Genomic DNA, 26,022 nt, shown 5'->3' on the forward strand with positions numbered 1-26,022 from the left:
TTAAGATCTGTATTTTTAATTGACTCACAGAATCATATTTTTACAATGATTATAGAAGAATTACTTCTGATAGAAAAATTATTCTCCACACACTTTCTTAGTGAAGCTTTGGATCAGCTTGCTGGGGCAAGGGCAATCTTCTCACATAGCCACGTGCAATATATGGCATGCTGTTCCACTATAAATCCTTGGAGCATTTAAAAAAAATAGCAGAAAAACAGCAGCAAGCCTAAAAGATTCTGACTTCTTTGCTCCAAACTGGTTTCATTCTTCTGTTCCTTCTAAGATGTGCTTGAAAGAGAATGGTGTAAATTTATAGCCTGACCCAGAGTAGAACTTGTTTTGGAACTCGACCCTAATGGAGGGGAAAAACACAGAAGCATTAAATAAGCAAAGCGCAAAGCAGCAAAGCTATCATACAACACACAAGGAAGTGAGTAGTGTCTACAGCAGGGTCCTCTTTCCCATATAAGGGCAGAGACATCATGGTCATTAATGAAGCTAGAATGAGAGTCCCCCACTACTGCACAAATCAAGAAACTTAGAAGTGCCTTATCCCTTTATGTAAAGGGAACAGTCACCACTGAGGAACCTTCTAGCTCTGCCTGGTTGAATGAATTCACAGTTGCAGACTGTATTCTTATCTATCTAAGCATATCTATTCAAGGCCGTTTCTTAGGTGTTCACCTTCCTACCCCAGGTGGCAGGGGGCACTGCTCTGAGTCTAGAAAGTTTGGCCAAAGCAGCCTCTGGATCGATCAATTGGGGTCACCAGATTATGGTCAGCATTTTGCATAATGACTCATTATCGTAACCGCAGTTATTTCCCCTTTCCCTTTCTCGTTTCTCCCCACTCTCTATGCTGCCATATGCCTCAAAAGGTTTCAAGAACATCTGTGCAGAACAGGACTGTGTGAGATTGTAGAGAGATGGCCTTTACTGTTTTTATGCATCCTGTCTATGCCAAGCTGTGAACCTGTTTGCCTTAAGTAACCCTTTGAATTTCTTTCCAGAAAGCTTTATTTTTATATTTACTGGTGTGATCCAGTGTTGCATGGTTATGTTACTAGGTTTTTGCCCATTATATTTTAACCCTACCTCTTGGGTCAGTTTTAGCTGTGACCTTGGGTCACAATTGTACCAAAGGTACAGTAGAAGGGATGTGTACAAGGTCCCATATTCAATCCCTGGCATCTCCTGTTAAAATGATGTCATAGCAGGTGATGTGAAAGGCCTGAGATGCTGCAGAGCCGCTGCCACCCAAAGTAAATACTGTCTTTGATGGCTTGAACATCTGATTCACTGTAAGGTAGCTTCATGTATCTGCTCATGTATACAGTGCAATCCTAAACAGTTACATCCTTCTAAATCAGTGGTTCTCAACCTGGGAGTCGGGACCCCTTTGGGGGTTGAACGGCCATTTCACAGGGGTCACCTAAGACTCTCTGCATCAGTGTTCTCCATCTGTAAAATGGATAAATGTCAGGGTAGGGGGTCACCACAACATGAGGAACTGTATTAAAGGGTCGCGGCATTTGGAAGGTTGAGAACCACTGTTCTAAATCCACTGAACTCACCAATCTTAGAAAAATGTAATTCTGCTGAAGTTTGTATTGACCTTTTTGTTATCTCTAGGTCAGGTACAGGTGTGGAAATCCATGGACCTTCACTTTATTCCACCAGCCTACCCGTGACTTAGAACTGCCTGCTTTATTTATTTTCCTCGTTGGACCAAATAGCAAAGCTAATGACACTAATAACTCAATAGCCATATCACTTATTTGACGGGTCTCTTTTGAGCATACAGTTGAAATAATAGTTGAAGCAGGAACAGCAACTCACTGAAGATAAGTGAAAACATCATCTCTCTCCAGGGAGAACTTATTGTACAATCCTTCTTTCAAAGGGATATGCTATGTGGCAAGAGAGCATATATACATTAAAAACTAAGAAGAAAGGGAGCAAGAGGTACTAGGGAATGTCCATAATAAATTCAAGGATGAAACAGAAATATGGAGAAGTGCAACAAACTTTACAATTTCAGCACTGGGCAAATGCAAACTCCCACAGCCACTGACTAACAAAGTACCTTTATTTAAACTATGAAGATAATTTCTGAAAACGCAGTCCATTAAGCTCTGCTGCATGTATTGTGATGGAGAGAATGGCACAGGAGCACACACAATGTCCCCGCTCCTAACTCCCACATATACAACATTTGCATAGGGATTGTACATCTGCAATTTATGTATATTTTAAAAAATCTCATCCATTTCTCCAAGAATCTCGGCTGCACAGAAACAGCACATTGCACACACAATTCTGATGTGCATAAGTTCCACCCAATCTGAACAATCGACACAAGGTGTGAAACAATCTGAACAATCGACACAACATTTCACACAGTTCTCATGTTCTTATGTTCTTAGTAGTATTATGGCTGTCGTTCATGCATGGTATGGTTTTATTTATTTATTTTTATTTATATATTAGATTTTAAACCGCCCACCCCCAAAGGGCTCTGGGCGGCATACAACGGGCCAAGAACAACATTACACACACAGGCCAGAGCAACATTTCACACAGTAAACATTAAGTTAAGTTAAAAACAATTTACAAACTCTATAAAACATAGCAGCATTAATACAGTACAATAAAGTACAACAACATCCCAAAGAGTGCGATGCCCGATCCGAAGGCCGGGAGGGGACAGCCGTGCTAAGTAGATGCTATATTGGGCGTGCCAATGATGGAATGGCATGCAACACAAGGGCATCCTGGAGGGGGTATTACTTACCAGTGAAGTCGCAGAGCATGCAGGAAGGCGGAGAGGCCCTCCATGACCAGCAGAATGGCTATAGTCAGAACAGCAAAAACAGCAAAGATAATGAAGATGATGATGAGCCCTCCCCAGCCACCAGAGGAAGGTCCAATTTTGAACACCATGGTCCAAAGAACCTCTGAGAGCTCTAGAAGGGCAAAAGAGGGAAGAAGGAAGGAGAATGTGGCAAAATAGTCCTGAGCAACAATATTAAAATTGAAGGCTTTCAAGGCAAATGCAAATGCAGGTGCAAATACAGGTATGAATGCAATGGTGAACACAAGGGCAAATAAAACTGCAACTACACCTGGCACATGCATTTGCATCTCACACACACCCCACACACACCTGTGAGGTGGACAAAGCATATATCCAACACACAATAACTCTACATGGAGAGAAACGTCTTGCCGTGACATGCCTCTGGAGATGCCAGCCACAGATTAAGGTGAAACCTTAGGAGTAAAAACTACCAGACCACAGCCACACAACCCAGAAAATCCACAACACCCAATATTAAAATCCATTAAGACATGAAATCGTTCCACCACAAACGGATGTAAGACCTTATAGATTTTCATTGGAGGTTTGTCTCTGGATACCGCCGCCTTCTCCAGGGATGAGGTAGAAAGCTAGCCATAGCCATGGTCTTTTCTGTAGAACTCCCTCCTCCTTACCTATTCATCTGGTATTTCCTTTGATGAATTTTAGGCAACAAGTAAACATTTGTCATTTTTGACAAGACCTTTAATGGTTTTAAGTGACTATCTTGGAAACATTATGTTCCAAATCTTTCTGTAAGCTAAGTCTTTCACATGGTATATAATTTATTCTTGAACAACACCTTTCAGGAAGATAAAGTTATTTTGTTTTTCTCTGGTCTCCTTAGTTTCAGTGAGTGGACAGGGTTATTCAGCTTTACAGACCAAGGCAGAGAAGAGGTGAATTGGACCCCCCACAGCATACCTGAACAAAGTGGAACTATGCCACCAAACAGTAGTTAATTTACCCCACTGGTGGCTAGTCTTCAGAGAATTTCTAAGCACTTTTAGGCCAGTTCCTAAGTAAATCTCTGTCCACTTGGTTATTTATATTTCCCCTGGGACTGGGAAATATGACATGGGAACTAGTTATCAAATAGTGATAAAACTAGGGGTGCCAGGTAGAACTGGAGATAACCTGTCATTACAGCTCATCTCCTGACTACAGATCCCCCAAAGAAAGTGGACACTTTTGAAGGTAGATTCTAAGGCACAGGTGTCAAACTCGTGGCCCTCCAGATGTTATGGACTATAGTCCCCATCATCCCCTGCCAGCATGATGCTGGCAGAGGATGATGGGAACTGTAGTCCATAACATCTGGAGGGCCGCAAGTTTGACACCTATGTTCTAAGGCATTGTACTCCAAATTGCCAGGAGTTTCCCAACCTGATTTGGCAATTCTAGCCCCCCTCCCCCGTTTCCCCGGGGGGCCTGGTAACCTTAGATAAAATTAACACACTACCATAGAAAGGACATAATTTTGTGTGGAACATTCTCACATAGGAAAGTTCCTCAGTGGTTTCTCAGGCACTTGGCAAAAATCTGAGCTATACTAGACTCAAAAGAGATTTCAAAATGTTACAGCGATGCCAATTTTAACCAGATCGCGACAGAAGAACAATTCTGTTTTAGTGGTTCGGACCAAATTTGGCACAGACAACTCATTTCCATAATAATTAGTAATGTCCTCAAAAGTGTACAAAGCAATATATAAAGTTGCATAAGAAAAAATTTTCTTTAACTAGTTCACTGATGCCACCATTTAGGGAAATAAATTTGTCTTCCAGAATCCCAAGCTTGAAAATCAGTTTTGATTCTGACTTCCAAGGCTCTTGAACTGATTCATTCTTACTGAATTGAATGTAAAGTGGCCCAACATCAGGAAAATTGACAAAATCCCAGATTCAAATCCCTGCTGAGCAACAAAGATTACTGGATAATCTCAAACTTCACAGGTTGGGATGAAATAAATTGAAATAAATCACTGAGAGCAAACAAAGGAGACCAGAAGTGGCAGCTGTCTATCACAGGGGTGAGCAGATCAGATGGCCTATTGTGCTCCTTTCATCTGGACAAATATATTCTGCTCCTTTCTATACAAGTGAAGCAATCAACCAAAAATAAAAAGAGCGCATTTTGACACTGCCAAAAACATTCACGAAAGGGACACTTCCTTCCTTCTCTAGTGTAGCATAAAAGTGGCGAACTGTGCCTGGATTCTGTCCAGTGTGGTTTGGTTTCGAACAACTGACTAGCAATTCTTCAGGTATTTCCATGGAGAGCCAAATATCAATCTCTTTTTATCCTGTACAGCCAGGGCAATGCAGTTGATGCTCATACCACGACCAAACTGAAAACTCACGTGCGTGTGCCAAGCTGAGGGCCCAGAGCCGAAGGTAGGAGGCTGTGTTAGAAATGCAACCTAGGCAGTACTCAATGGTGTGGATAGCCTGGTGGACAAAGATGTCTCCAAAGTTGAACTGAAACAGGTTAAGAGAATAAATTGTGAGTAAAAATGTCCTGGATTCAGATATCACATCAGCCATAAACTTACAGTGCAATCCAGAACAGAGTAACTCCAGACTAAGTCTGTTGACATCAATGAGCTTAGACTGGAGCAACTCTGTGATTGCGCTGTTAGTGTCCTTCAGGAAATGACTGATAATGTATAAATCCACAGAATCTGTCCTCAGATGCTGCAATTTTTTTCCAGGGGAACTGTAGTCTGTAGTCCCTTTGTGTTATTATTTTTCAGAACTATTTCAAACATTTATAATTAAAAAGTTGGTTGTCCAGCACTGTGCTACTCACAGTGGCCCACCAGGTGCCTTTGGGAGCTCACATGCAGGATGTGAAGGCAATGGCCTCCTGCGGCTGTTGCTCCTGAGCACCTGGTCTGTTAAGGCATTTGCAATCTCAGATTGAAGAGGATCAAGATTGGTAGCCATAAATCGACTTCTCCTCCATAAATCTATCCAAGCCCCTTTTAAAGCTGTCCAGGTTAGTGGCCATCACCACCTCCTGCGGCAGCATATTCCAAACACCAATCACACGTTGCGTGAAGAAGTGTTTCCTTTTATTAGTCCTAATTCTTCCCCCCAGCATTTTCAATGTATGCCCCCTGGCTCTAGTATTGTGAGAAAGAGAGAAAAAGGTTTAGTATGAAGAAGCTGTAAAAACACCCAACATGGAAAGTATTGGATGGGGCATTTTAATTCAGATATAGTGAATATAAATAATTTATATTTTAACCAAAAGATAAGTTTATTATGTTAATCTGAATGTTTTAACTGTATGTATTTTTGAATGTTATAGCCAATGGCTCAAACAATAAATACTACTTGACACTACTTCATCAAACAGCAAACCAGGCTCTACCATGTAAGGCAGCAGCCAGGAACATAGCATAATGCAACAGAAGAGAAGAATTTACAAATACAACTTCTATCCTTGAACTGGAGGAGGGAGTCAAGTGACAGCTAGGAATATGTCATCCATACATAAATTCAGGTTTTATATTAGTAAATATGTGTGCACATGCACAAATGTGAAAGAAGGGAATTGAAATACTCCAGTTCCTCTCTTCATATCTGCTTATTCAGCAATCTTACCTCTTCGTCATGGTCATCATGTCCCTCATGGACCTCACGGACACCATCACTGTGGTCTTCTTGGCTCGCTTTTTCGGAGGGCTTAGAATCAATGATCTTCACCTCGATTTCACCTGTGGGACTTTCTGATATTTCAGGAGATACCAGCTTACAAGAAAGAGAATGGCTAACATTACCAGCATGTTAGTGAAAGTGGAAGATGCTATGCAGAAATAACTTTGTCTAATAAATGTATCAGAAACTGATCCATAGCGTGAAAGAAGTTAAAAATCAGTCACTTAGCCAAATCAAGGGCTGCATAAGCTTGCTCGAAACTCTCTGGAGACTGGACACAGTGTATAACAGACTTCTCTCTGTGATACACCTTTGAAGATGTCGGCCACAGATGTAGGCAAAATGTTAGGAACAAGATCTACCAGACCATGGCCACACAGCCCGGAAAACCCTCAACAACCAGTCTCTGGAGAATTGTCCAATTTCTGAAATTCCAGGCCAAAAATATTTCATCTATCCAAAGGGTACCTGCCTTTTACTTACAGACCAGGCATTAACCTTCCAGAAATGGCCATTAAATGCAACCAGATTAGTTTGCCTTTAAAATCAATCTTATCTGTGTTTTCTCTAAAACATTTTGGGTACTGAATATGAGCTAGAAAGGTATAAGTAGAATGTGTTTTTCACATTCTGCTTTACAGAAATGCTATCCATGATAAACAAGAAACTTCTATTTCCCAAGTTTCAAAAGTTACTGTGAGGCATATCTATGCTTCATATTTTTATCACTTTTATACTAGATATGTTGTAGCCTCATAGGGCTGTTAAGATGCTAGATAAAACTTGGAAGATTGAACAGACCAATTTCCCCATCTCCCAATATTTTCTTTTAACTGATGTTCAACTGTCCTCAGAATTCCATGTCTCCTACAACAAGCATGCTCAGTCCTCAATGGGCTGCGTCTTTTTTTTTTTTTTTTTGGGGGGGGGGGAAGGTCTTCATCAATTTTTGCAAGCAATGATTTCCTGTAAACCTGGAGAGTTCCCAACATTTAGAAATTGTTACCTTGTTTGTGGGATGAAGACCTGTTTCACTGCCCTATTGATAGGAACTTGACCATAAATCTTACTATTAGAAGTTATTGACTGTCATGGCTTTTGGATACTATGATTTGAAAAGTTTTATGACAGTCCCCTTTTAGCAATAACTAGTCTCCACTTCAAATTATTATTTTAAGGGATCTTGATGAACAGTGAGGAGCCATTAAACCAGTTTACTATAGTTAATGAACTTAACAATACTGGGACTCAAAGTGATGTACAGATGCCCACTTCCAAGAATTGTGATCACAACCAGCTGTATCTTTCATTGCATCCCACACTACCAAGTAGTCTTCACAATTCCATTTTCAAGCTTCACCAGAAAACTCAGGGTTGGTTTAATTTCATTGGCTACCCATTCAAGGTACTGATATTCAAGCAGAAGGGGGAACAACACAACCATATTTGCCTCTAATCTTTGACTGAACTAACAATACTAACTGTCACAACTGCAATGCATGCAAAAGCTCAATGCTACCAGAGACAATCATTCTTACCCTACGTCGAGATTTCTGGTGTTCAGCACGAAGGATGAAGGGCTTAATCAATAGCATCCAAGGAACAGAAATCAAGGCAAAAATTACCAGGAAGGTTTGCACTTCTTGCTAGAATACATTTTTTAAAAAATAAAGAATTCCACATTAATTATCTTTTTTAAAAAAATCCACACTAAAACATTAGAAAACAGCAGTACCATCCCTCCCAACAGGCCTAGTGAAAGTCTGGATTTAGAATCTCAACAAATCTGCACTGTGATGAACCTAAGGAACAGGCAGAGGCAGAAAAGTTTGAATCTAAAGTGTTATCCTTCATAGAATCTGAGTGTGTGAGTGACAGGGTGGCAGTGGGTAAGGTTTTAGAAGGAGTCAGAGCTTCTGACAGAATGTGAAAGGGAGTTCAACATTCAGTCCCAGAGAGAGCAGATGTGTTTAGTATTTGTGAAAGACCTGTGGTGTTGGTGGGAAGAGAGCATTGGGAAAAGAGGGACCCTACTCTAGCCAAGAAGGGGAATTTACTTCTTGGGAGAGAAGAATTCCTTGCCTGGGTTCTTACAACAGAGAAGGTAGAACTGAAGGAACTGACTTATGAAAGAGTTTGTGTCAGAGAAGGACCATTCTCTAGTCAGAAGAGGAATTTACACTGCTTGTGAAAGAAGAATTCCCATCCCTTGTTCTTTTGAAGGATGTACTTCAAATGCTGTGAAGTGGTCCTAAAGTTTGAAGGGAAAGCGAGCTGGGAGAATACCCCTTTCTGCATAGTTTATAGGCACCAGAATTACCACATGAACCTCTGAGTGCTAGCTTCGGTAAAATCTGTAAAGCATCTTGACAATCTACCATATTTTAAAAGCACTAAGAACTATATGATCAACTGAAATGCTAAAATCAGCCCAACACCATCTGTGCTGAACTTTGAAAACAATTTCATACTTGCATATAAATCTGGTTCTTTCCTTGTCGATATTCCCTCTTATCCTATTCCCTTAAAGTTATTAACAAAATACTGTGCGAAGTTCTTCCCCAAGATGCTTTTATAACGTGCTCAGTCCATTATATTTATGTTGTGTGGAATCCACCATTATTTGCTTGGCATGAACAATTGGTACATTTCTTCCTCAGGAGTATGTTTATAAATCATTTGTGTTTGCTGATCATTATTGATTGATTGATTGATTGATTGATTGATTGATTGATTGATTGATTGATTGATTGATTGATTGATTGATTGATTGATTGATTGATTGATTGATTGATTGATTGATTGATTGGGTTTATAAACCGCCCTCCCCCGAAGGGCTCAGGGCGGTGAACAGTACATAATAGAGCACAATAATAGGTTAAAATTCAGTAATATAAATTAAATACGGCTCAATAAAAATAAACCCAGCCCCATTAAAATACAATACAATAGTGTAGCGTTAAAACAAGATGGCACCAAGTTCCGTTCTCCCAGACCCCAAAGGGGGACGGGCAGTAGAGTCCGCTTGATGTTATGAGATCATAGGAGGAGGGGGGGTAGGGGCCCCAATCAACGGCTAGACTCTCCAAAGGCCCGGTGGAACAGCTCTGTCTTGCAGGCCCTACGGAACTCGACGATTATCTGAGCTGATTGGTTTCTGTAAGCCCTTGTATGATTTTTTTTAGTAATCTGGAGCAGAAAGTGATATGTTAGTGTCTTGCTTATAAATGTGTACAAACTAGCTGGATTTTGCTTTTCTCATTGATTCTCAGATTCAACACTATTAAGTCTCTATATGCTTCTTTCTTCCCACCCCCCATCCCTTCTAGCTCCAGGAGCCATTAAAACAAACAGTTAGACTGGCCTGTGATAGGCAAGCAGTTTGCAAATCTAAAGCTAAAGTTCTTCGCAGTTTTGGGGAAGGTGCAGTGGCGTAGTGCCAAGGGGAAAGGGGGCATGTATGATGTACCGGTGTGGGGGCTTCCAGGGGTATTTCCAGAGCACGGTGGGGGCATTCCAGGGTGTGGCAGGGGTGCAGGGCGCACCCAATTGCCCTGGAAAGCCAAGAAAAAACATAGAAATCAAGGTCTTCCTCTGATGTTTCTAGCTAACACTGGTATTTAGAGATTTACTGCCTCTGAATGTGGAGCTCCACTTTACTTTCTATGGCTAGTCAACTGGTAGATCAGTTGAAGTGAGGCAGGAATTAATGTAAGAACAGATGGACTATTGTATAGCTCTATTTTAATTCCAGTAGTCTCTCTCTCTCTCTCTTTCTTCATACTCCAAATCTCCATGGAGCACTATCATCATGTGATGATTCCTATTTGAGAGACTTGGTATACATATTACTCATGAATCAACCTTGACCTTTCCAATTATCACCCTTCCCATCTATCCTTCTAAAATTACTGTTAAAATTCTTAGAATTGACAGGTGCTAGCAGGAGCAAAAGTGCCATTGTAAATTGTGAGGGGAAATCCAGAAATGTCATCCTGCAGTAATTTGAAATTCAAAATAAACAGTAAGAGGGTGCTAATTTTGTTTACCATCTCTGAGGCACATTCTGACTCAGCTGAAATTATCAGACTCATGCAGGTAGACACCAACAGGTCACACTTAATTACAGTCTCAACCTGAAGCAGGAAAACAAGCTGGAAGTGGCCAAGTGTTTGATATTCTAACCACAGAAGAACTTTAGAGATTAGAGCAGTGGTGGCGAACCTTTGGCACTCCAGATGTTATGGACTACAATTCCCATCAGCCCCTACAATTGGCCATGCTGGCAGGGGCTGATGGGAATTGTAGTCCATAACATCTGGAGTGCCAAAGGTTCGCCACCACGGGATTAGAGCTACTGGATGAACAGCAGCTAACCAACCATTGCCTTCTAATTAGCTAACTGTGGCCCTGCTTTTCATTCCCAATGAACTGTGGAATAACTTGAAGCAATCAGGCATAGGGAAACAAGTGGAAACAGTGGATAGCTGGTTGGGACAGACATGAACCCAGTGACTAAAACAAAGAGACAATGTAATGTTATACTGCCTATCTCAATTTCATTCTGTGCAATCACATTAATAAAAACACATATCCTTGGGGGAATGTCATTTCATGGCAACGATTCCTCGGTAAAATCCATCATGTATGTTTAGTCTAGGTTGATTAAAACATACCTTCCTAAGGTTAACATTTAACCTCAATAGAAGATGAAAAGTCCATACCTGATGCTCATATAAGGGGCGGTTTGCCTTATCGTTGTAACTAAATAGGAACATGTTGATAAAGTGGATAAGGATACTTGGAGCAGTTTGGGCATCTCTGACATCATAGTGGCACCACTTGAAAATAATCATAAAAACCAGGTAACCAAACAGGGAGAGGATGAAGATCATCTCTGGGATAAACTGGAGGATGATGTTTATGGTTCTCTTGAAATAGCTGGAAGAAAATATTGATGTGGATGGTCAGTGTTTGCCACAGAAGCAATGAAAACAAAGAAAGGAAGAAGAGTTGTACGAGTCCACCATATTTTGGCTTCTGTTGATAGGGGTACAAACTGAAATCAGGTTCTGACGATGAACAGAATCAGACTTGCTGAAGGAAGTTTTTAAAAAATGGCACACCAAAAAAGTCGGGACAATGTTAAAATTGGTAGAGATGATCAGATGGAGACCCTCATTCAATACATCAACAAGTATCCTACAGGGTTATGTACAATGGTATCATGCAGTGAATAATAGATGGAACATGGACCTGGGAAATCGCCAATTCAAAGCTCTCTTCCACTGTAATTCAATTAGGTAGCTTTTGGCAACCCACTCCTCTTTAAGTCCCCATGTCTGCCTTACAGGAGTATTATGTTTACTGAAAATATGAAGCACTTTGAATGCTTAAAACATTATGTAAATGTAATTATCATTAGAAAAGACTATCACTTGCCCAATATCGTTCAGTACTGAAAGTATTTTAATCTCATTCTGACTGAAATAAATGTATAGTTTCAGTACTGACAGTTGATAGAAGGGTGGGCCATCTAAGACAAATGTTGTTTTTCCTATAGAGATTAAATTAAAATTTGGGTAGGGGAATGATATTATGGAACCCAGAAGAAATGGCATGAATAATGCTTACAAAGCCATTGTATATATTTTATGCTGTGGATAAAAAAAGATACAGAACCTGTACTGTTCTTTATGTGCCTGTGTAAAGTGCTATCAAGTCGCAGCTGACTTATGGCAACCCCATGGGGTTAGGCAAAAGGCAAAAGACTAATAGGCAAAAGACTAATAGAAAATGTTCACCATTGCCTGGCTTTACATAGCAACCTTGTACCACGGGGCGGGGGGGAGCACAATGCCCTGGGTGGAGGAGAGGTGGAGGGGTGGCTGGGCTGTCGAGGGGCCATGGCGTGGGCATGGTGTGGCATTCTGGGGGCATTCCGGGATGGGGCAGGTGACACTGCAGCAGGGGTGCAGGGGACGCGCGCCCCGGGCGTAGTTTCCCCTCACTCCGCCTCTGCCCTGTACTTCCTTGAGGATCCATCATCCAGGTACTAACCAGGCCCGATCCTCCTTAGGTTCTAAGATCTGACAAATTCAGTTTAGCTGAAAATTAGGGAATGAATCTCTTTAACAGTGGTTAAAATTAGTAAGAAGAAAATTCTTCCATCTTTAGAAGAATGTGATTATAGGAAGAGATTTTGATATTTCACTGAAATTAACTTATATAGGGTAACAAGACAGGAGGACAGTGAAAATCTTTTGAGTAGAATACAGAACGATATCTGTTATTTATTTTTTAAATTTTATTTTATTTTATTAAATTTATATCCTGCCCATTCCTAAGCAGGGTTGGGTTCAGGGCAGCCTACCAAGACTTAAAAAAATGACAGTACAATAAAATAACACGATAAATTAATATTGCTGAAGCCTCAGCATTATATTATGGAATCATCCGTTTTCTGAGAATGTACGTCTACATGCTATATTTTCTCCCTTCAACAAAATTGAAGCTGCACAATATGGTGGACAGGTCAAATCCCTGCCTGTAATCAATGAGGAAAATATTGCTTTTTCAGATATTATGAACTTATAATCAGTCAGAGCTTAAAATCTTGGGGAGAGGATTTTGAATATGGAGCTGCTGGACGCCATTTATATTTATTATTGTATTTTTATTGTATTTTATTGTATTGTATTTATAAGATTTAGCTTTTACTGTTTTATCACTGCTTTTAAAGATTTAGCCATTTTACATTTATTGTTGTACACCGCCCGGAGCCCCTCGGGGATAGGGCGGTATAAAAATCTAATAAATAAATAAATAAATAAATAAACTATTATTACTTATTGTAGAGCTATTGCTGAGCTAGGCATTGTTAGCATTTACAAGTTTATTTATTTATTTATTATTAAACTTGCATACCGCCCTCCCCCGGAGGGCTCAGGGCGGTTCACAACAGGTAAATAAAATAAACAGACAAATAAACAAACAGATACCGTACATTTAGCGCTCAAATTATAACATACCATTACAAAACAACAGATGGTGTCCAACAGCTTAAACTCCTCTAGGAGTTCCGCAGGGCCCCCGCTGTTAAAGGGGGGCGCACATCAGCAGCTGGCCTCCCCAAAAGCCCGGTGGAATAGCTCAGTCTTACAGGCCCTGCGGAACTCATTAAGGTCCTGCAGGGCCCGGACAGCTGTAGGGTTCATGCTGGCTTAACTGTGAAGCTTCAGTAGGAAACTTTAGAAACCACATCATAATTTGTCTGCAAACTAATCAAGAATTTAAGAAGTTATGCACGTATGACCTAAGGTCACAAGCAATACCAGTTAAACCACAAAAATATAGATAAAAGAGAAGTAGGAATGCTGTTATGGTTAAGTGAAGATTGCGTCAAGACAAATGGGCCAGGTGGTGGTTGACAAGTACCGGCTCACCTGCCAAGGAACTTGAAGCTGAGTTTGTGGCTAGAAGTACCTAGTATTGCATGGAAGCTATGGCCAAATAAGGATAAAAACAAATAATGGTAAGGGTCTGCAGAATTAGAGTAACGGGATTTTGTAATTAGGGGTGGGACTTTTTAATTTAATTTTATTTATTGTTTAGATTTGTAGACCGCCCCATCCCCGAGGGGCTCTGGTATGCTTAGGCAGACAGGATAGGCTGTGCACTTGGGCTCCTATCCAATGGGAACAAAGAGGAATGACCACAGGTCGGGGAAAGGGAAATATAATCATGCTTCTTATTGCTATCGGCGCACCTGCCTGTTATACAGACGGCCGTGCTTGAACGTATTCTAATAAAAATTTGCTGATTTCACCAGTTTTGCTCAAGTTCTTTAAAGGGTCTTGAAGCTATGTTGAGGAGTACTTACATATGGTTGAAGAGGCTGAGTACAACACCAAAGAGCATGTGCGTAATCCCCATGACAACGGACATCTTCATTTTGTAAGAATTCAAGAAAGTCAGCTTGTTCTTAGCAATGTTCCATATCTTAGGAAACAATAAGAAGAGGACATGAGAAATGAGGAGTTTTTCAGAGTAAAGGGCCTTTCAAAGTTATCTGATCATACAGAAAGCACAATCCCACTCAGTTTCACAGAAATGCTACCCTCTTATCCAAATTCATTGTAAAATTCTTCAGAAGGACTACTATACCAATGAACTGAGTCAGACTGCACCCTTCTTTGGATTGGAAGCTGCTGTTCAACCGAGAATGTCAAAGGAAAACATTAGCATTTCAACAAATAAGGGAACTAAGGAACCAGACAAGCAAACTGATTTAAGATTCCACCCGTCACTGAGATAGGCAAACACATAAGGGCTGGTGAAGAATACTGCCCACAATCAGCATGGAGAATAGATCAGGGAGAACTAGTACAAAAAGGATTTTGAATATAACAGTATATATTTCCCTACTTCTTATCACGCATTGATTATGGGCTGTTTCCTATACTTAGCAGAATGGAACAACAATAATTTGCCTGGCATGTTCCATGACACCTGGTGGTGGGTTGAATATCTGATTGCTCTGCTTGGTGGGGTGTGTGTGCGGACAACTTTTCTCTGCGTATAGAAAAAAGGGATTTCAGAAAAGAGGGTTCAGCCTAGTTTTCTGTGTAGAAGGAAGGATTTGGGGGAAGGGGGATGCTCAAGCAAGCAATTTTCCACCTGTATCCTAAGAACATAAGAACATAAGAACAAGCCAGCTGGATCAGACCAGAGTCCATCTAGTCCAGCTCTCTGCTACTCGCAGTGGCCCACCAGGTGCCATTGGGAGCTCACATGCAGGATGTGAAAGCAATGGCCTTCTGCTGCTGTTGCTCCTGAGCAACTGAAGCAGAAAAGATTTTTGCTGAATGATGAGCTGAGTTTGTGGCCTTAGGCTCTGGCAACAAAAGTTACTGCATGTAAATTTTTGAACTTTTTAATTTTGACAGAACTGATTGTCTCACATGTAGTCACTACTCAGGGTACATTCTTTTACCTATCCATATTCCTTCAGAATGATTTGTAGAATACTACAGCACGGCTATTTATCAAGAAGGAAACCCTTTTCAGGTGATTATTTGCTTTTTAATTCATCAGTCAACTGTAAATTAAATCTGGATACCTGCAAGGCCTCAGTATGACTGTACTTTAGATAAAATTTTGAAGGAAGTGTGAGATAATATTAAAATCTGCCACTCATAAAAAGGGATACCATGGGTCTCTAGACTGGCTAGGCATCATTCTTGACCTGCTATATTCCCCACTAGTGGCATCTCTCTCACAATACTAGAACCAGGGGGCATTCATTGAAAATGCTGGGGGGAAGAATTAGGACTAATAAAAGGAAACATTTTTTTTCACGCAACGTGTGATTGGTGTTTGGAATAGGCTGCCACAGAGGTGGTGATGGCCACTAACCTGGATAGCTTTAAAAAGGGCTTGGACAGATTTATGGAGGAGAAGTCGATCTATGGCTACCAATCTTGATCCTCTTGATCTCAGATTGCAAATGCCATAGCAGACCAGGTGCTTGGGAGCAACAGCCGCAGAAGGCCATTGCATTCACCTCCTGCATGTGAGCTCCCAAAGGCACCTGGTGGGCCACTGTGAGTAGCAGAGAGCTAGACCAGATGGACTCCAGTCTGATCCAGCAGGCTTGTTCTTGTGTTCTTATCTATCACTTGGTAGTTCTTTCTTGACCATAAAACCCTCGCATACTCCACGACCCTACACTGAATAGCACTGGTTATGATCTCAGTAGTCTCTGAGCAGCCATATTCCCAGCTCAGCAGCTACCCCATTCCAAGGACAGCATCTTCCCTCAAGATATTGCCAAACACAATAAAAGTACTATGTCCATATGGAACACACTCAGGGATTAAGCTCATGGAAGCAGCATTTATGGATAAAAGTTTAATATAAAGCCCTGTGGGGAAAGGGCAGGATATAAATTAATTAAATAAATAAATAAATGTCAGCAGCATGCCTACTCTTGCCTAAGGCCCTCTTGATTAAATTGTGTAGCAGTCCAATCCATCTAATGAGGGTCATGGTTAAATAATAGAGATCTGCGTTACATACAGAAGGTTAGATGATATGAAAGGCCTCCATCTTAGACCTTGGAGGGTCAGTACCAGTCAGGATAAACAATACTGACCTCAGCTGCATACATCAATCCTTGGCTGTTAAACTATCATTATTGCTATAGCAATCATTCACAACTGCATTTTCTTGTATGGGACGAGACAATTCAGGAAGTGAATGGCTGCTGTATTGCAACAATAATGAATCATCCAGCAATGTGTCGATGCAGCCCTTAATAGACCAGTGGTCAGATTCAGCAAAAGGCAACTTCATCGGTTTGTGGAAGCATGGTCAATTCTCCTGCCTTTAGCTGACTGGTCTGGATAACCTTAGTCTCAAGATAATATGATTCCGTGTGAATTTTTCATTGTTTTCTAATAGTACTGTGTGCATATTGCGAGCTGATATAGTGACCAGCTTGGTTAAAAGGTGACACAGAACTGAAATTAATTAAGTAAATCAAGGTGAGTGTGCAGGTATGTAACTCTCTTCAGCGCCATCAAAAATCTACCATTCCACATCAGAGACTGGATCAGTGAAAAGGCCCGTTTGCAATCAATGCTGCCATCTAATGGTCAGCCGCACCAGTAGCATGATTTGGCCGAAAAGTTGGAAGATCTGAAGTCTTCTTTCAAATTTGATCTCAAATCTTCTTCAGTATCCTTCAAAACAGCACCTGTTATGATCCAGTAATTAATACTTCAAAGGGCAATTCATCAACCAGCTGAAAGCCTTCGACAATACAGCTGAAAACTGTTTGTTCAGTCAGCTCTAGGACAGAATATTATTGGCTGGGAGAGAATAATATTTGCCCAACAGACTGAAAACAAGTGGGAGCTGAGGGAATGGGTGTCTCACGCATAAAATTAGAGATACCTGAACTTGAAAATGTGGGCTTCTGTCACCTTCAATGAGTCGAACATGATCCTTCCCTGAGTTCTGTTCCCCAAGATCTGAATTTGTTTTGATATTGATTTGACATTTGTTTTACTGACTTTTTAAAGCCGTATAGTTTCAGGCACCTGGATTTTTAATCAATTGAGAACTGTAACTTTATTGGATATCTTTAAAAAGTTTCTTCCAGTTTTGAATTGGCTGGCACTATCCTTTGCTGTTTTCATATCACATCCCAATGGCAAACTAGAAAACAAACATTATTCTTCGCTTTGGTAATCAAAAACACTTAAAAAGACTCTTCCGCTCCTCTAATTTAGGCATCAGTAAATATTTTGCATAATAAGCCCCCCCCCCTCCACCCTAGGATTGCCAGCTTCAGGTTGGGGGATTTTGGGGGTGGGTGGGGGGTGGGGAGGGGCTTCAGTGGGGTATAATGCCATAGAGTCCACCTTCCAAATCAACCATTTATCCAGGTGAACTGATTTTCATTGCCTGGAGGTCTGGAAAAACCTTAATCCACCCAGAATGAGTATTTGCATGCTATTCTCCTCTTTTTCTTTTTTAAAGGAAATAAACACATTTTTTTAGATGTCCAAGGTTTTTCACTGATCAAAAGGGTTTTTGAATGACTTTTTGAAAAAAAAACCTAGCAGTTGCTCATTCTTATCTTAGCGAACATAAACGTGCCCTTGCCTCCTCCTATGACAGACCTGGGCATTATACGGCCCGGGGGCTACATCCAGCCCGCCGGATGACCCTGACTGGCCCGTATGACAGACCTGGCCCTGCCCTAAGAGAACCTGTTTAGAACCGCGCTGCTCATTCTTCTGCTAACCCTCCCCCTTCCCCCCTTACCTTGCCACTGCACCGGAAAGGGCCTCTGAGAAAGGCCACTCCCCTCGAGCAGTGGCTTCTGGGGTGTTCCCCTCCTTTGAAAGCCCCACAGAAGCTGGTTGCCTTGGTTGCCGGCTTCTGCGGGGCTTTCAAAAGTGCCTCGCCCCCCCCCCCCTTGCTGGGGAGTGAGGCGCTTTTGAAAGCCCCACAGAAGCCGGCAACCAGCTTCTGTGGGGCTTTCAAAAGCGCCAGTCGATGAAAAAAGTAGGTCAAGGGACTTAAGTCTCCCCACTTGCTTGATTGTCACAGTGGACAACTATGCAGGTAGGTTAAGCCTGTGATTCTTTGTGCCAAATAGTGTTGTATGCAGAACTGTTGCCACTGATTCCAAGTTGATCTGTGCACCTGTCTGTCACTTATCAGCCCCTATTATGCAGAATTGAGTTCAACCTTTTGGCCCAGCCCTCCACAATATTTTCTGTTTCTTATGCGGCCCCATGGAAAAAATAATTGCCCACCCCTGTCCTATGAGGTGGAAGAGGTTATCCCACCTAAGCAACCGTGGAAATAAAACCATGAGGCAGCTATCACAAATCCCCAGCATCACATCAGTTTAACATCCCTGGAGTTTTGGAACTTTGACCATGTTGCTTTGTTAATTTAAAGTGCAACTGATTGAAAGCTGTGTCCCAAAGACCAGTTGCTGTGTTGCTCAGTCTCTGACACCTCACACAGTGGTATGCTATTATAGTTACATGGAAGGCAGACATTCAGCAAGCAAAGGATTTCCTGGTACACTGCACAGCCGTATAGGAAAACTTTACCTGCAGAAAATATGCATTAAAAGATGCAGCATTAAAAGATGCAGCAGCTTTCAACTTGGCCTTAGCTTCTGTCCTCTAAACAGCTGCCCTAGCTAATATCTTCCCTAAAAACTATTTGGCTGCCTTGACAAATCATCCTTTATTCCTCATGAGGATAATCCAGAGCCAGATAAGAAGATCTTTGTTTCATTACCGGATCAATTCCAAAAGGATAGGGATTCCCAGAGAACACTCCTGGCTCTTTTGGGTCCAGCTGCAGAGCCTCACTTGCTTTAACAATTTCATCTCTAGAAAGGAAGAGAGAGAAATGTCAGGGGGTTAGTTTACCCTAAAGGTGCAAGATGCACATTCACCAGCGCTTAATAGGATTAAAGAAAACCAAAGTTATTTTGCTTAGACAAGCTGCAAGTGGCATGATATACATAGTAAAAGCAATACGTGACATTCATGCTCACCCTCCCTTACACTCTCTGCCTGGTTCTTGGCCTTAATGAAACAGAAGTTGTACACAGTGTTGAAGCCACCGGTGGCAAAATTGCTCTGTGAGGTCTAAACCAACCCCCTGTTCCTTTGTATTCAATAGTCCCCATTTCTACAGGCACCCTTTTCTTCAGGGATCTGCTTATACATGGACTTTAAAAAAATCATAAATAGGCCCTTATTTGTTAATAATTTGTTTTGTTTATTGAAAGAAATTATATGCTACCTTGGAACAGCTCACAAATAAATACACCACCATAAAACCATAAGATATATTAAGACATGAAGGGGATATCATGACGTTCAGATGTATATCTGTTTGAAATTCTATCACCTGCCGTCTGGAATACAGTTCAGTCAGGTAAGGGGAAGGAAGCCTCAGGAAATGTGCAGCCAACACAGATGATTTTCCACCCACATAGTAATGCAGATAGTGCTTCAGAATACAATTGTGCCGATAAATCTTTTCACAGCATTTCTGTCTGTTATACTGACGGATGAAAAACTTAAGTAGAACATTCTGTAAGCAACCCTTTCAAGTTCCCCTCTTTTCCTGTGCCAATATTGTTCTCTTCAAGTTGGCACTTTGCTGTTAGCACTTCTGCTGTATTACTGATTGATTTGTTATAGTGTGTGTGGACCAGCATCTATTCCCTTTAATGTTAGTTGGATAGCTAGCCTGCTGTAGTGGGCAGACTCTAATCTGGAGAACCAGGTTTGATTCTACAAGAAGCCTGCTGGGTGACTTTGTCACAGACTTTGTCACAGTCACAGTCCTCTCGAAACTCTCTCAGTCCCACCTACCTCGCAAGGTGCCTGTTGCGGGGAGAGGAAGGGATTGTGATTGCTTGTCCCCTTTCTGGAGATATGAATGAAACTCCTTATGGTGAAGAAAACTGGGGCACATGACTGCTATTTCCTGAGGGAGCAAACATTTTGAATATCTTGTCTAACAAACAACCAGTTTACCACTTACGTCCATGTTTTATTGAACATGGGGGTGACATGCCAGGAAGATCCAAATATGTTGAATGACTTAGAGAAGCAGTCATTGTAGATGAAGCCAGTGTAGATGGAGAAGATGCTCATGAGCAGAATCAGGTAGCGACCGCCAAAAAACGTCTTCCAGATCTGCACAGAAAAACGATCAGTACATCCAAGGAATCATTTGAATGGTAAATGCTGTAGGCCAACGTCTGCAAAGGCAGCTATTTGTTTTTCTTCCTCTCCCTGCTCCACCCCGTATTACCCGTTTTGAAGGGAATTGGTTCACCAATCCTGGAACAATCTTGGACATTTACTGCAAGGATACAGTTTTACTCAGGACACTCACCTCATTATCATTATTCTGGGCTAAAAGGGATTTTTCATTCAGTATCATCCATAGACCAAAACCAAGCATAACAGCGCCGTGACCACAATCACCAAACATCACCGCAAACAGAAAGGGGAAGGTAATTATAGTGTAGGGAGCTGTGGAAAGAAAAAGAACTTTAGTATTACTGCCTAAATACAAAGCCAGTTGTTAAAGTATAATTACAAGTGCCCCCGCCTCCCCCTACATTTTGGGCCCACTACCATCTATGGGCCCATTCTCTTCTTCTCCCCTTCTGGGACAGTTTAACAGGAATTGTTGCGGGTACTGCTGTTATTAGTCGTTATTAATTGCTGCATTTTAGCTTAAATTATTTACAGTCTATTGTGTAACTGTTATTTTATGTTGTTCACCGCCCAGAGCCCTCCGGGGGTTGGGCGGTCTATAAGACTGAGAAATAAATAATAAATAAATAAATTATAATGGTAAGCATAAAAATGAATGTTTAGATTGGATATAACAGACTTCTGTCCCCTAGAGACGTTGGACTTCTACTACAACATATATGATGACGCATTGCCAACGTTCCGAATTTGTGGGTGGTTCAGAAACACTCAGTTCAGAAAACAGTGAAGCATGAGGAGCTGAGCCAAAACCTTCTAGAAGTTCAGGCCCAGCTTGTAATGGTATCAGCATTCTCTGCTATAAATCACTTTATCTTTATTCGTTGAATGACGGATTGAAAATATTTATATCTAGCCTCATCTCCTTCAACTCAAGGCAGCTAAGAATGCAACCACAAATTGCAAAGACTCAACACAACCTTACAGTCCCCTCACAAGAAAAAAACAGTGAACAGATAAAAACACACAGATTAGAATTGCAGAAAAATCTACCAAAACATTTGGCCTCCAGCCAGTGGCCTCTGAGATGAAAGCCATTTTACATGCCTCTTCAAATGCAGCAAGTAAAAGCACTCTCTCTCCTCACCCTTCTGGAATGGTAAGTCATCCCAGAAGAGTAGCTCTGCCACAGAAAAAGCCTGTGACCTAAATGTTGTTCTACAGATAATCTTAAAAAATAACACCAAAAACAGAAGGCTGTGAGAGCAACACAGCTATACCCTTTCTCACCGAAAGATGACAGGAGATTTGTGAATTAAGCCACCATTTCCTGGACCTTCTTTATTCTAGAATGCTCCATTTGGGTCCTAGTGCTTACCTAGTTCTGTCCCCAAGGTACTGAGACCCAAGAAAAGCGTTCTAGAACAAAGATCCAGGAAATGGCAGCTCAATTCACAAATCTCCTGTCATCTTTCAGTGAGAAAGAGTATAGTACTGAAAGTATACTGGGAAGACGTAGCTGTATCATAGGAAGAGGATGTTCAAAATGATCTCAGCTAGAATCGGTAGATGGTGCTGTTACACAGAGTTGTTACAAGCTCCTTAGGAGTAAAGGAAAGCTATTTAATTAAGTTTGTTTTCCAGACAAGATATCTCAAAAAGCATGGGTTGTTTTTTTTCTGTACTACAAATTAATGCTGAATGCTGAATTGCCTTCTGAGAACCGAGCAACACTAATTGTACTGAGCAATGTTTTCCCTTTAAAGAGAAAATACAATACAAAAAGCAACCATTCGTTTATTTATATTTATAGTTCACTTTCCTCACTGAGATTCAGAGTGGGTTATACATTGTTAATCAATGCAATTAATAGGATCATACATTTAATAAATAATATAATAGGACCACGAACTTAAAAATTTGAAACACAGCTGTCATCTGAACAAAGTGTAAGTATTAAACATGATGTTTAAACATTTAAAGAATGCCATAACACTGCATTTTTTGGGGGCAATCTTTTGTGATATAGCCCTACTTAATTTACAAAAATGCTCTCTTGAACAATTTTTTTTTACCTAGTTTGCAAAATTCCAGGAGGATGACCCCCTCAGCCAGGCCATTCCACAGAACGGGGCAGCTGCACAGAAGATATGTACAGGCAGTTGTTGATCTTGCCCATCGGAAGGGTGCCACCTGCTGAAGGCCCCGCTCAGATGAGCTAAGTTGTTGCTGATGTGGTCTACCAGATATGAGGGACCAAGGCCACAAAGGACTTCGTTTGTGATAGCCAATATCTTGAATTGAATTCAGTAACGGCAGCCAGTAGAATGACTGTAGAATGGATGTAACATGCACAGTTTGCCTAGCTTCCAAGGGGATATCAACCTAAAATAGTGCCTGGGTTGAGCCCAGGTGCTGCACCCCCAGCTGTGCCCCACCCTCGCCCCACCAAGTGGGGCACAGTTGAAGGCCAGTGAGCAGGGCTCACCCCATTCACAATCTCAACATGGAGACTGCGAAGGGGCAAGCTGGCTTGCTCTGCCCCCTCCACATGGAGGTTGGGCATGGGGCCAGCGCCATGCCCCCATCTCAACCCCCAACCTCCACATGGAGGGGGGAGCAGCAGGGGCCCATTGGAGCCTGACTGGGGCCAGCCTTGGATCCAATTCTAAGCTGCAGGCTAGAGCTGGATCCGAGCCTGGCACCAGGCATGCTGGGACTGAGGCTCTGAAGGCTCTAGCTTTATACTGTTGGCTCCGCCCCCAAGCTCCATCTCTGGTCAGATAGAGCTTGGGGGAGATGGAGCTAATAGTATAAAGCTAGAGGGATAGAGAGCAGCCATCTTCAGTTTGAGATCGGCTGAGGCTAGGCTTGGATCTAGCTCTAAGCTGCAGTGTAGATCTGGGTCCAAGCCTCGCCTTAGACAGGCTCAAACAGGCCCTTGCCCAGCTGGCCCCGTTCGCAATCTCCATATCTCCAGCCTTCACCTGCTCTCTGGAATGGGGAGTTCCTGACTGTGCCACCCAGAAGTGGTGCCTAAGGTTCCAGACCCTCCTGTCTCCCCAGGTACGCTACTACTGCTAGCTCCTGATAATAACTGAGCCGTGGCATTCTGCATGAACTGGACTCTCCAACTTGATTTTAAGGGGTGTCTTATGTAGAGTGCATTACAGTAGTATAGTCTTTACTGTAGCGTGGATCCAGGTGGCCAGATCAGAGGAGTCAAGCTAACCTGAGCTGGAAAAAAGCATGCCACATTTTCTTGCTTTTGCAGCAGTATTTCATGTATTCACCAAAATCATAAAATTTAACACTACAATGTAGTTCTTATTTGTATGATGCCACAAGGATCTATTGTTTTTATTGCAACAAGCATTTTTAACAGTGTTTAAATATTGTTTTAGAACTGAGATACCCAGGTTCAAATCCTCTGTTTGCTATGAAGCTCATTGAGTAACTATAGGAAAACCTTTGTCTCCATAATCTTCTTCAGAATAAATAAAATAGAGGAGGAGGGTATTATGTATATTTCCCCTGAGTTGCTTAAAGGAAAGGTGGGATAAAAATGAAATAAACCTTTTTGGAATAAAAATAATTTTGAAGCCATATTGCCTGCTTTTCTTCTGATACAACATCTTTTCTAATACAAAATATTTTCTTCTGATACAAAATCTACCAGTGCGCAAATTCCCATGCATATCAGACAAGTGTCCTAGCTGGAGCAAAGCAACCAACAAGACGAGAGATCCCATCAACTCAAATCTTCAACATAGGGACACTATGGGGAATATATACAGGTAATGATAAAACAGTCCATTTACCTGGGTTGATCTCTCTGTAAGATCCCACTCCATAGGCATCGACGATCGTCTGGAAGCCTGCAGTGAACTTATTGGTTCTGTTAAAGGTAGGAGGAGCCATCTTGGACTGAACTGCTGTCAGGATAGGATTGATTGTAGAACCACTGCGTTCCTGTAACAAGATGAAGATAACCGTACTTGCATCACTAACACAATTTTACATCACTTTCACAATTGTTTGAAAGTGCATTTTGCTATTCCAGCTGCAAAGTCCAGCTGCAAAATCCAGCTGCAAAATGCATTGGAAGTGCATTATTCTGCATGTGTGGAAGGGGCCTCAGACTTAATCCTTGCACTCAGAGATGGTTCTCTAAATGCTTGGATTAGTTCTCTGAAATCAGAAGTGTGTGGCTTGGCTCAAATCCTGCCATTCAGTTAGCAGGGAGCGGATCACTCAGCGAGCTGTTCAATTGTATTTGAACAAATGAAGATATTTCCATTTATTTGATTGCATTGCTTTCTTGCCTGATTAGACAGTTTTCTCGTAGCAGTGTTCTTCCTACCACAGCTTGTCCAATGAAGTGTTCTTCAGTTTGAAAAATTACATGGTACTTAAGTTAGATATTTTTGAGTTGAGACTTACTACTTAGGTATCTCAGAGTGCCTCTGACTTGTGCCCTTGAAGCCAACTAATCTTGTGAATCAGCTGAGATTATTTCTTCTTTGATATATGCCATAGCTTGCAGAGGTGCAAAAAAACCCCAAGCAATTAATTCTATCTGACAGTGCAGATACAAAAAAGAGGAGTAATTCTAAGTTGCATACAAGTCAGCCAGTGTAATAACTTACAGCTCAATCCATGGGGAGGCCGGTAGCTCCATGGTTGCTGGGGATGGCATAGTTGTGCCATCTCCAAAGAGGAATGGGGAGGCGCAGAAACGGAGAAAAAAAATTCACCCATGGCCAACACTCACTGCTATGTTTACAGTTTTGCTGGCAGCAAAAGGGGGTGTTCCCAGGCTGAGAGCCCCCAGGAGGCCAACTAAAGTCAGTTCTACCCCTGGGTATGCCCCTATAGGTGCCAGTGCTGATTCCTGTGGCAGAAAAGTGCCAGTGCAGTGGCAGCATTTGTGCCTGGGCACAGTGGACCCACGCAGCACCCCAACACCAGCATGAATGCCCTTCTTACTGGCGCAAGTGCCACTTACCCAGTGTGGATCAACAGCAGGATCACACCAGCTCCACAGCACTTTGACACCCACACCCACACCCACAGATGACACTGTTAAATGACCATGATCTTGAGTGATCTAGCCTCTCCTCCTGTAAATAAGATAATTTAGTACTTGGACAAAAGCAGCTACAAGCTGCAGTGACCACTGAGCTACTGCACAGGTGCAAAGCTGATTGGGTCAAAC

At 41.7% G+C, this 26,022-nt stretch overlaps 1 protein-coding gene across 2 annotated transcripts in view; it reads right to left on the reverse strand.

Moving 5' to 3' along the window:
- The window catches only part of ATP6V0A4 (ATPase H+ transporting V0 subunit a4), a 41,824-nt gene continuing 15,802 nt past the window's right edge, over positions 1 to 26,022 (reverse strand). For both annotated transcript variants that reach the window (XM_048500464.1, XM_048500463.1), the window contains 11 exons: positions 24,626 to 24,776; positions 20,980 to 21,119; positions 20,623 to 20,777; positions 19,360 to 19,453; positions 14,411 to 14,529; positions 11,253 to 11,469; positions 8,067 to 8,174; positions 6,475 to 6,621; positions 5,226 to 5,343; positions 2,798 to 2,969; positions 1 to 355 (listed from right to left, as the gene is read on the reverse strand). In XM_048500464.1, coding sequence (XP_048356421.1) covers positions 265 to 355; positions 2,798 to 2,969; positions 5,226 to 5,343; positions 6,475 to 6,621; positions 8,067 to 8,174; positions 11,253 to 11,469; positions 14,411 to 14,529; positions 19,360 to 19,453; positions 20,623 to 20,777; positions 20,980 to 21,119; positions 24,626 to 24,776 — 1,512 coding nt within the window. In that variant the 3' untranslated portion in view covers positions 1 to 264. The remainder of the gene's footprint in view (positions 356 to 2,797; positions 2,970 to 5,225; positions 5,344 to 6,474; positions 6,622 to 8,066; positions 8,175 to 11,252; positions 11,470 to 14,410; positions 14,530 to 19,359; positions 19,454 to 20,622; positions 20,778 to 20,979; positions 21,120 to 24,625; positions 24,777 to 26,022) is intronic.

The sequence above is a fragment of the Sphaerodactylus townsendi genome, linkage group LG06 (genome assembly GCF_021028975.2).
Source record: "Sphaerodactylus townsendi isolate TG3544 linkage group LG06, MPM_Stown_v2.3, whole genome shotgun sequence".
Classification (NCBI taxonomy): domain Eukaryota; kingdom Metazoa; phylum Chordata; class Lepidosauria; order Squamata; family Sphaerodactylidae; genus Sphaerodactylus; species Sphaerodactylus townsendi.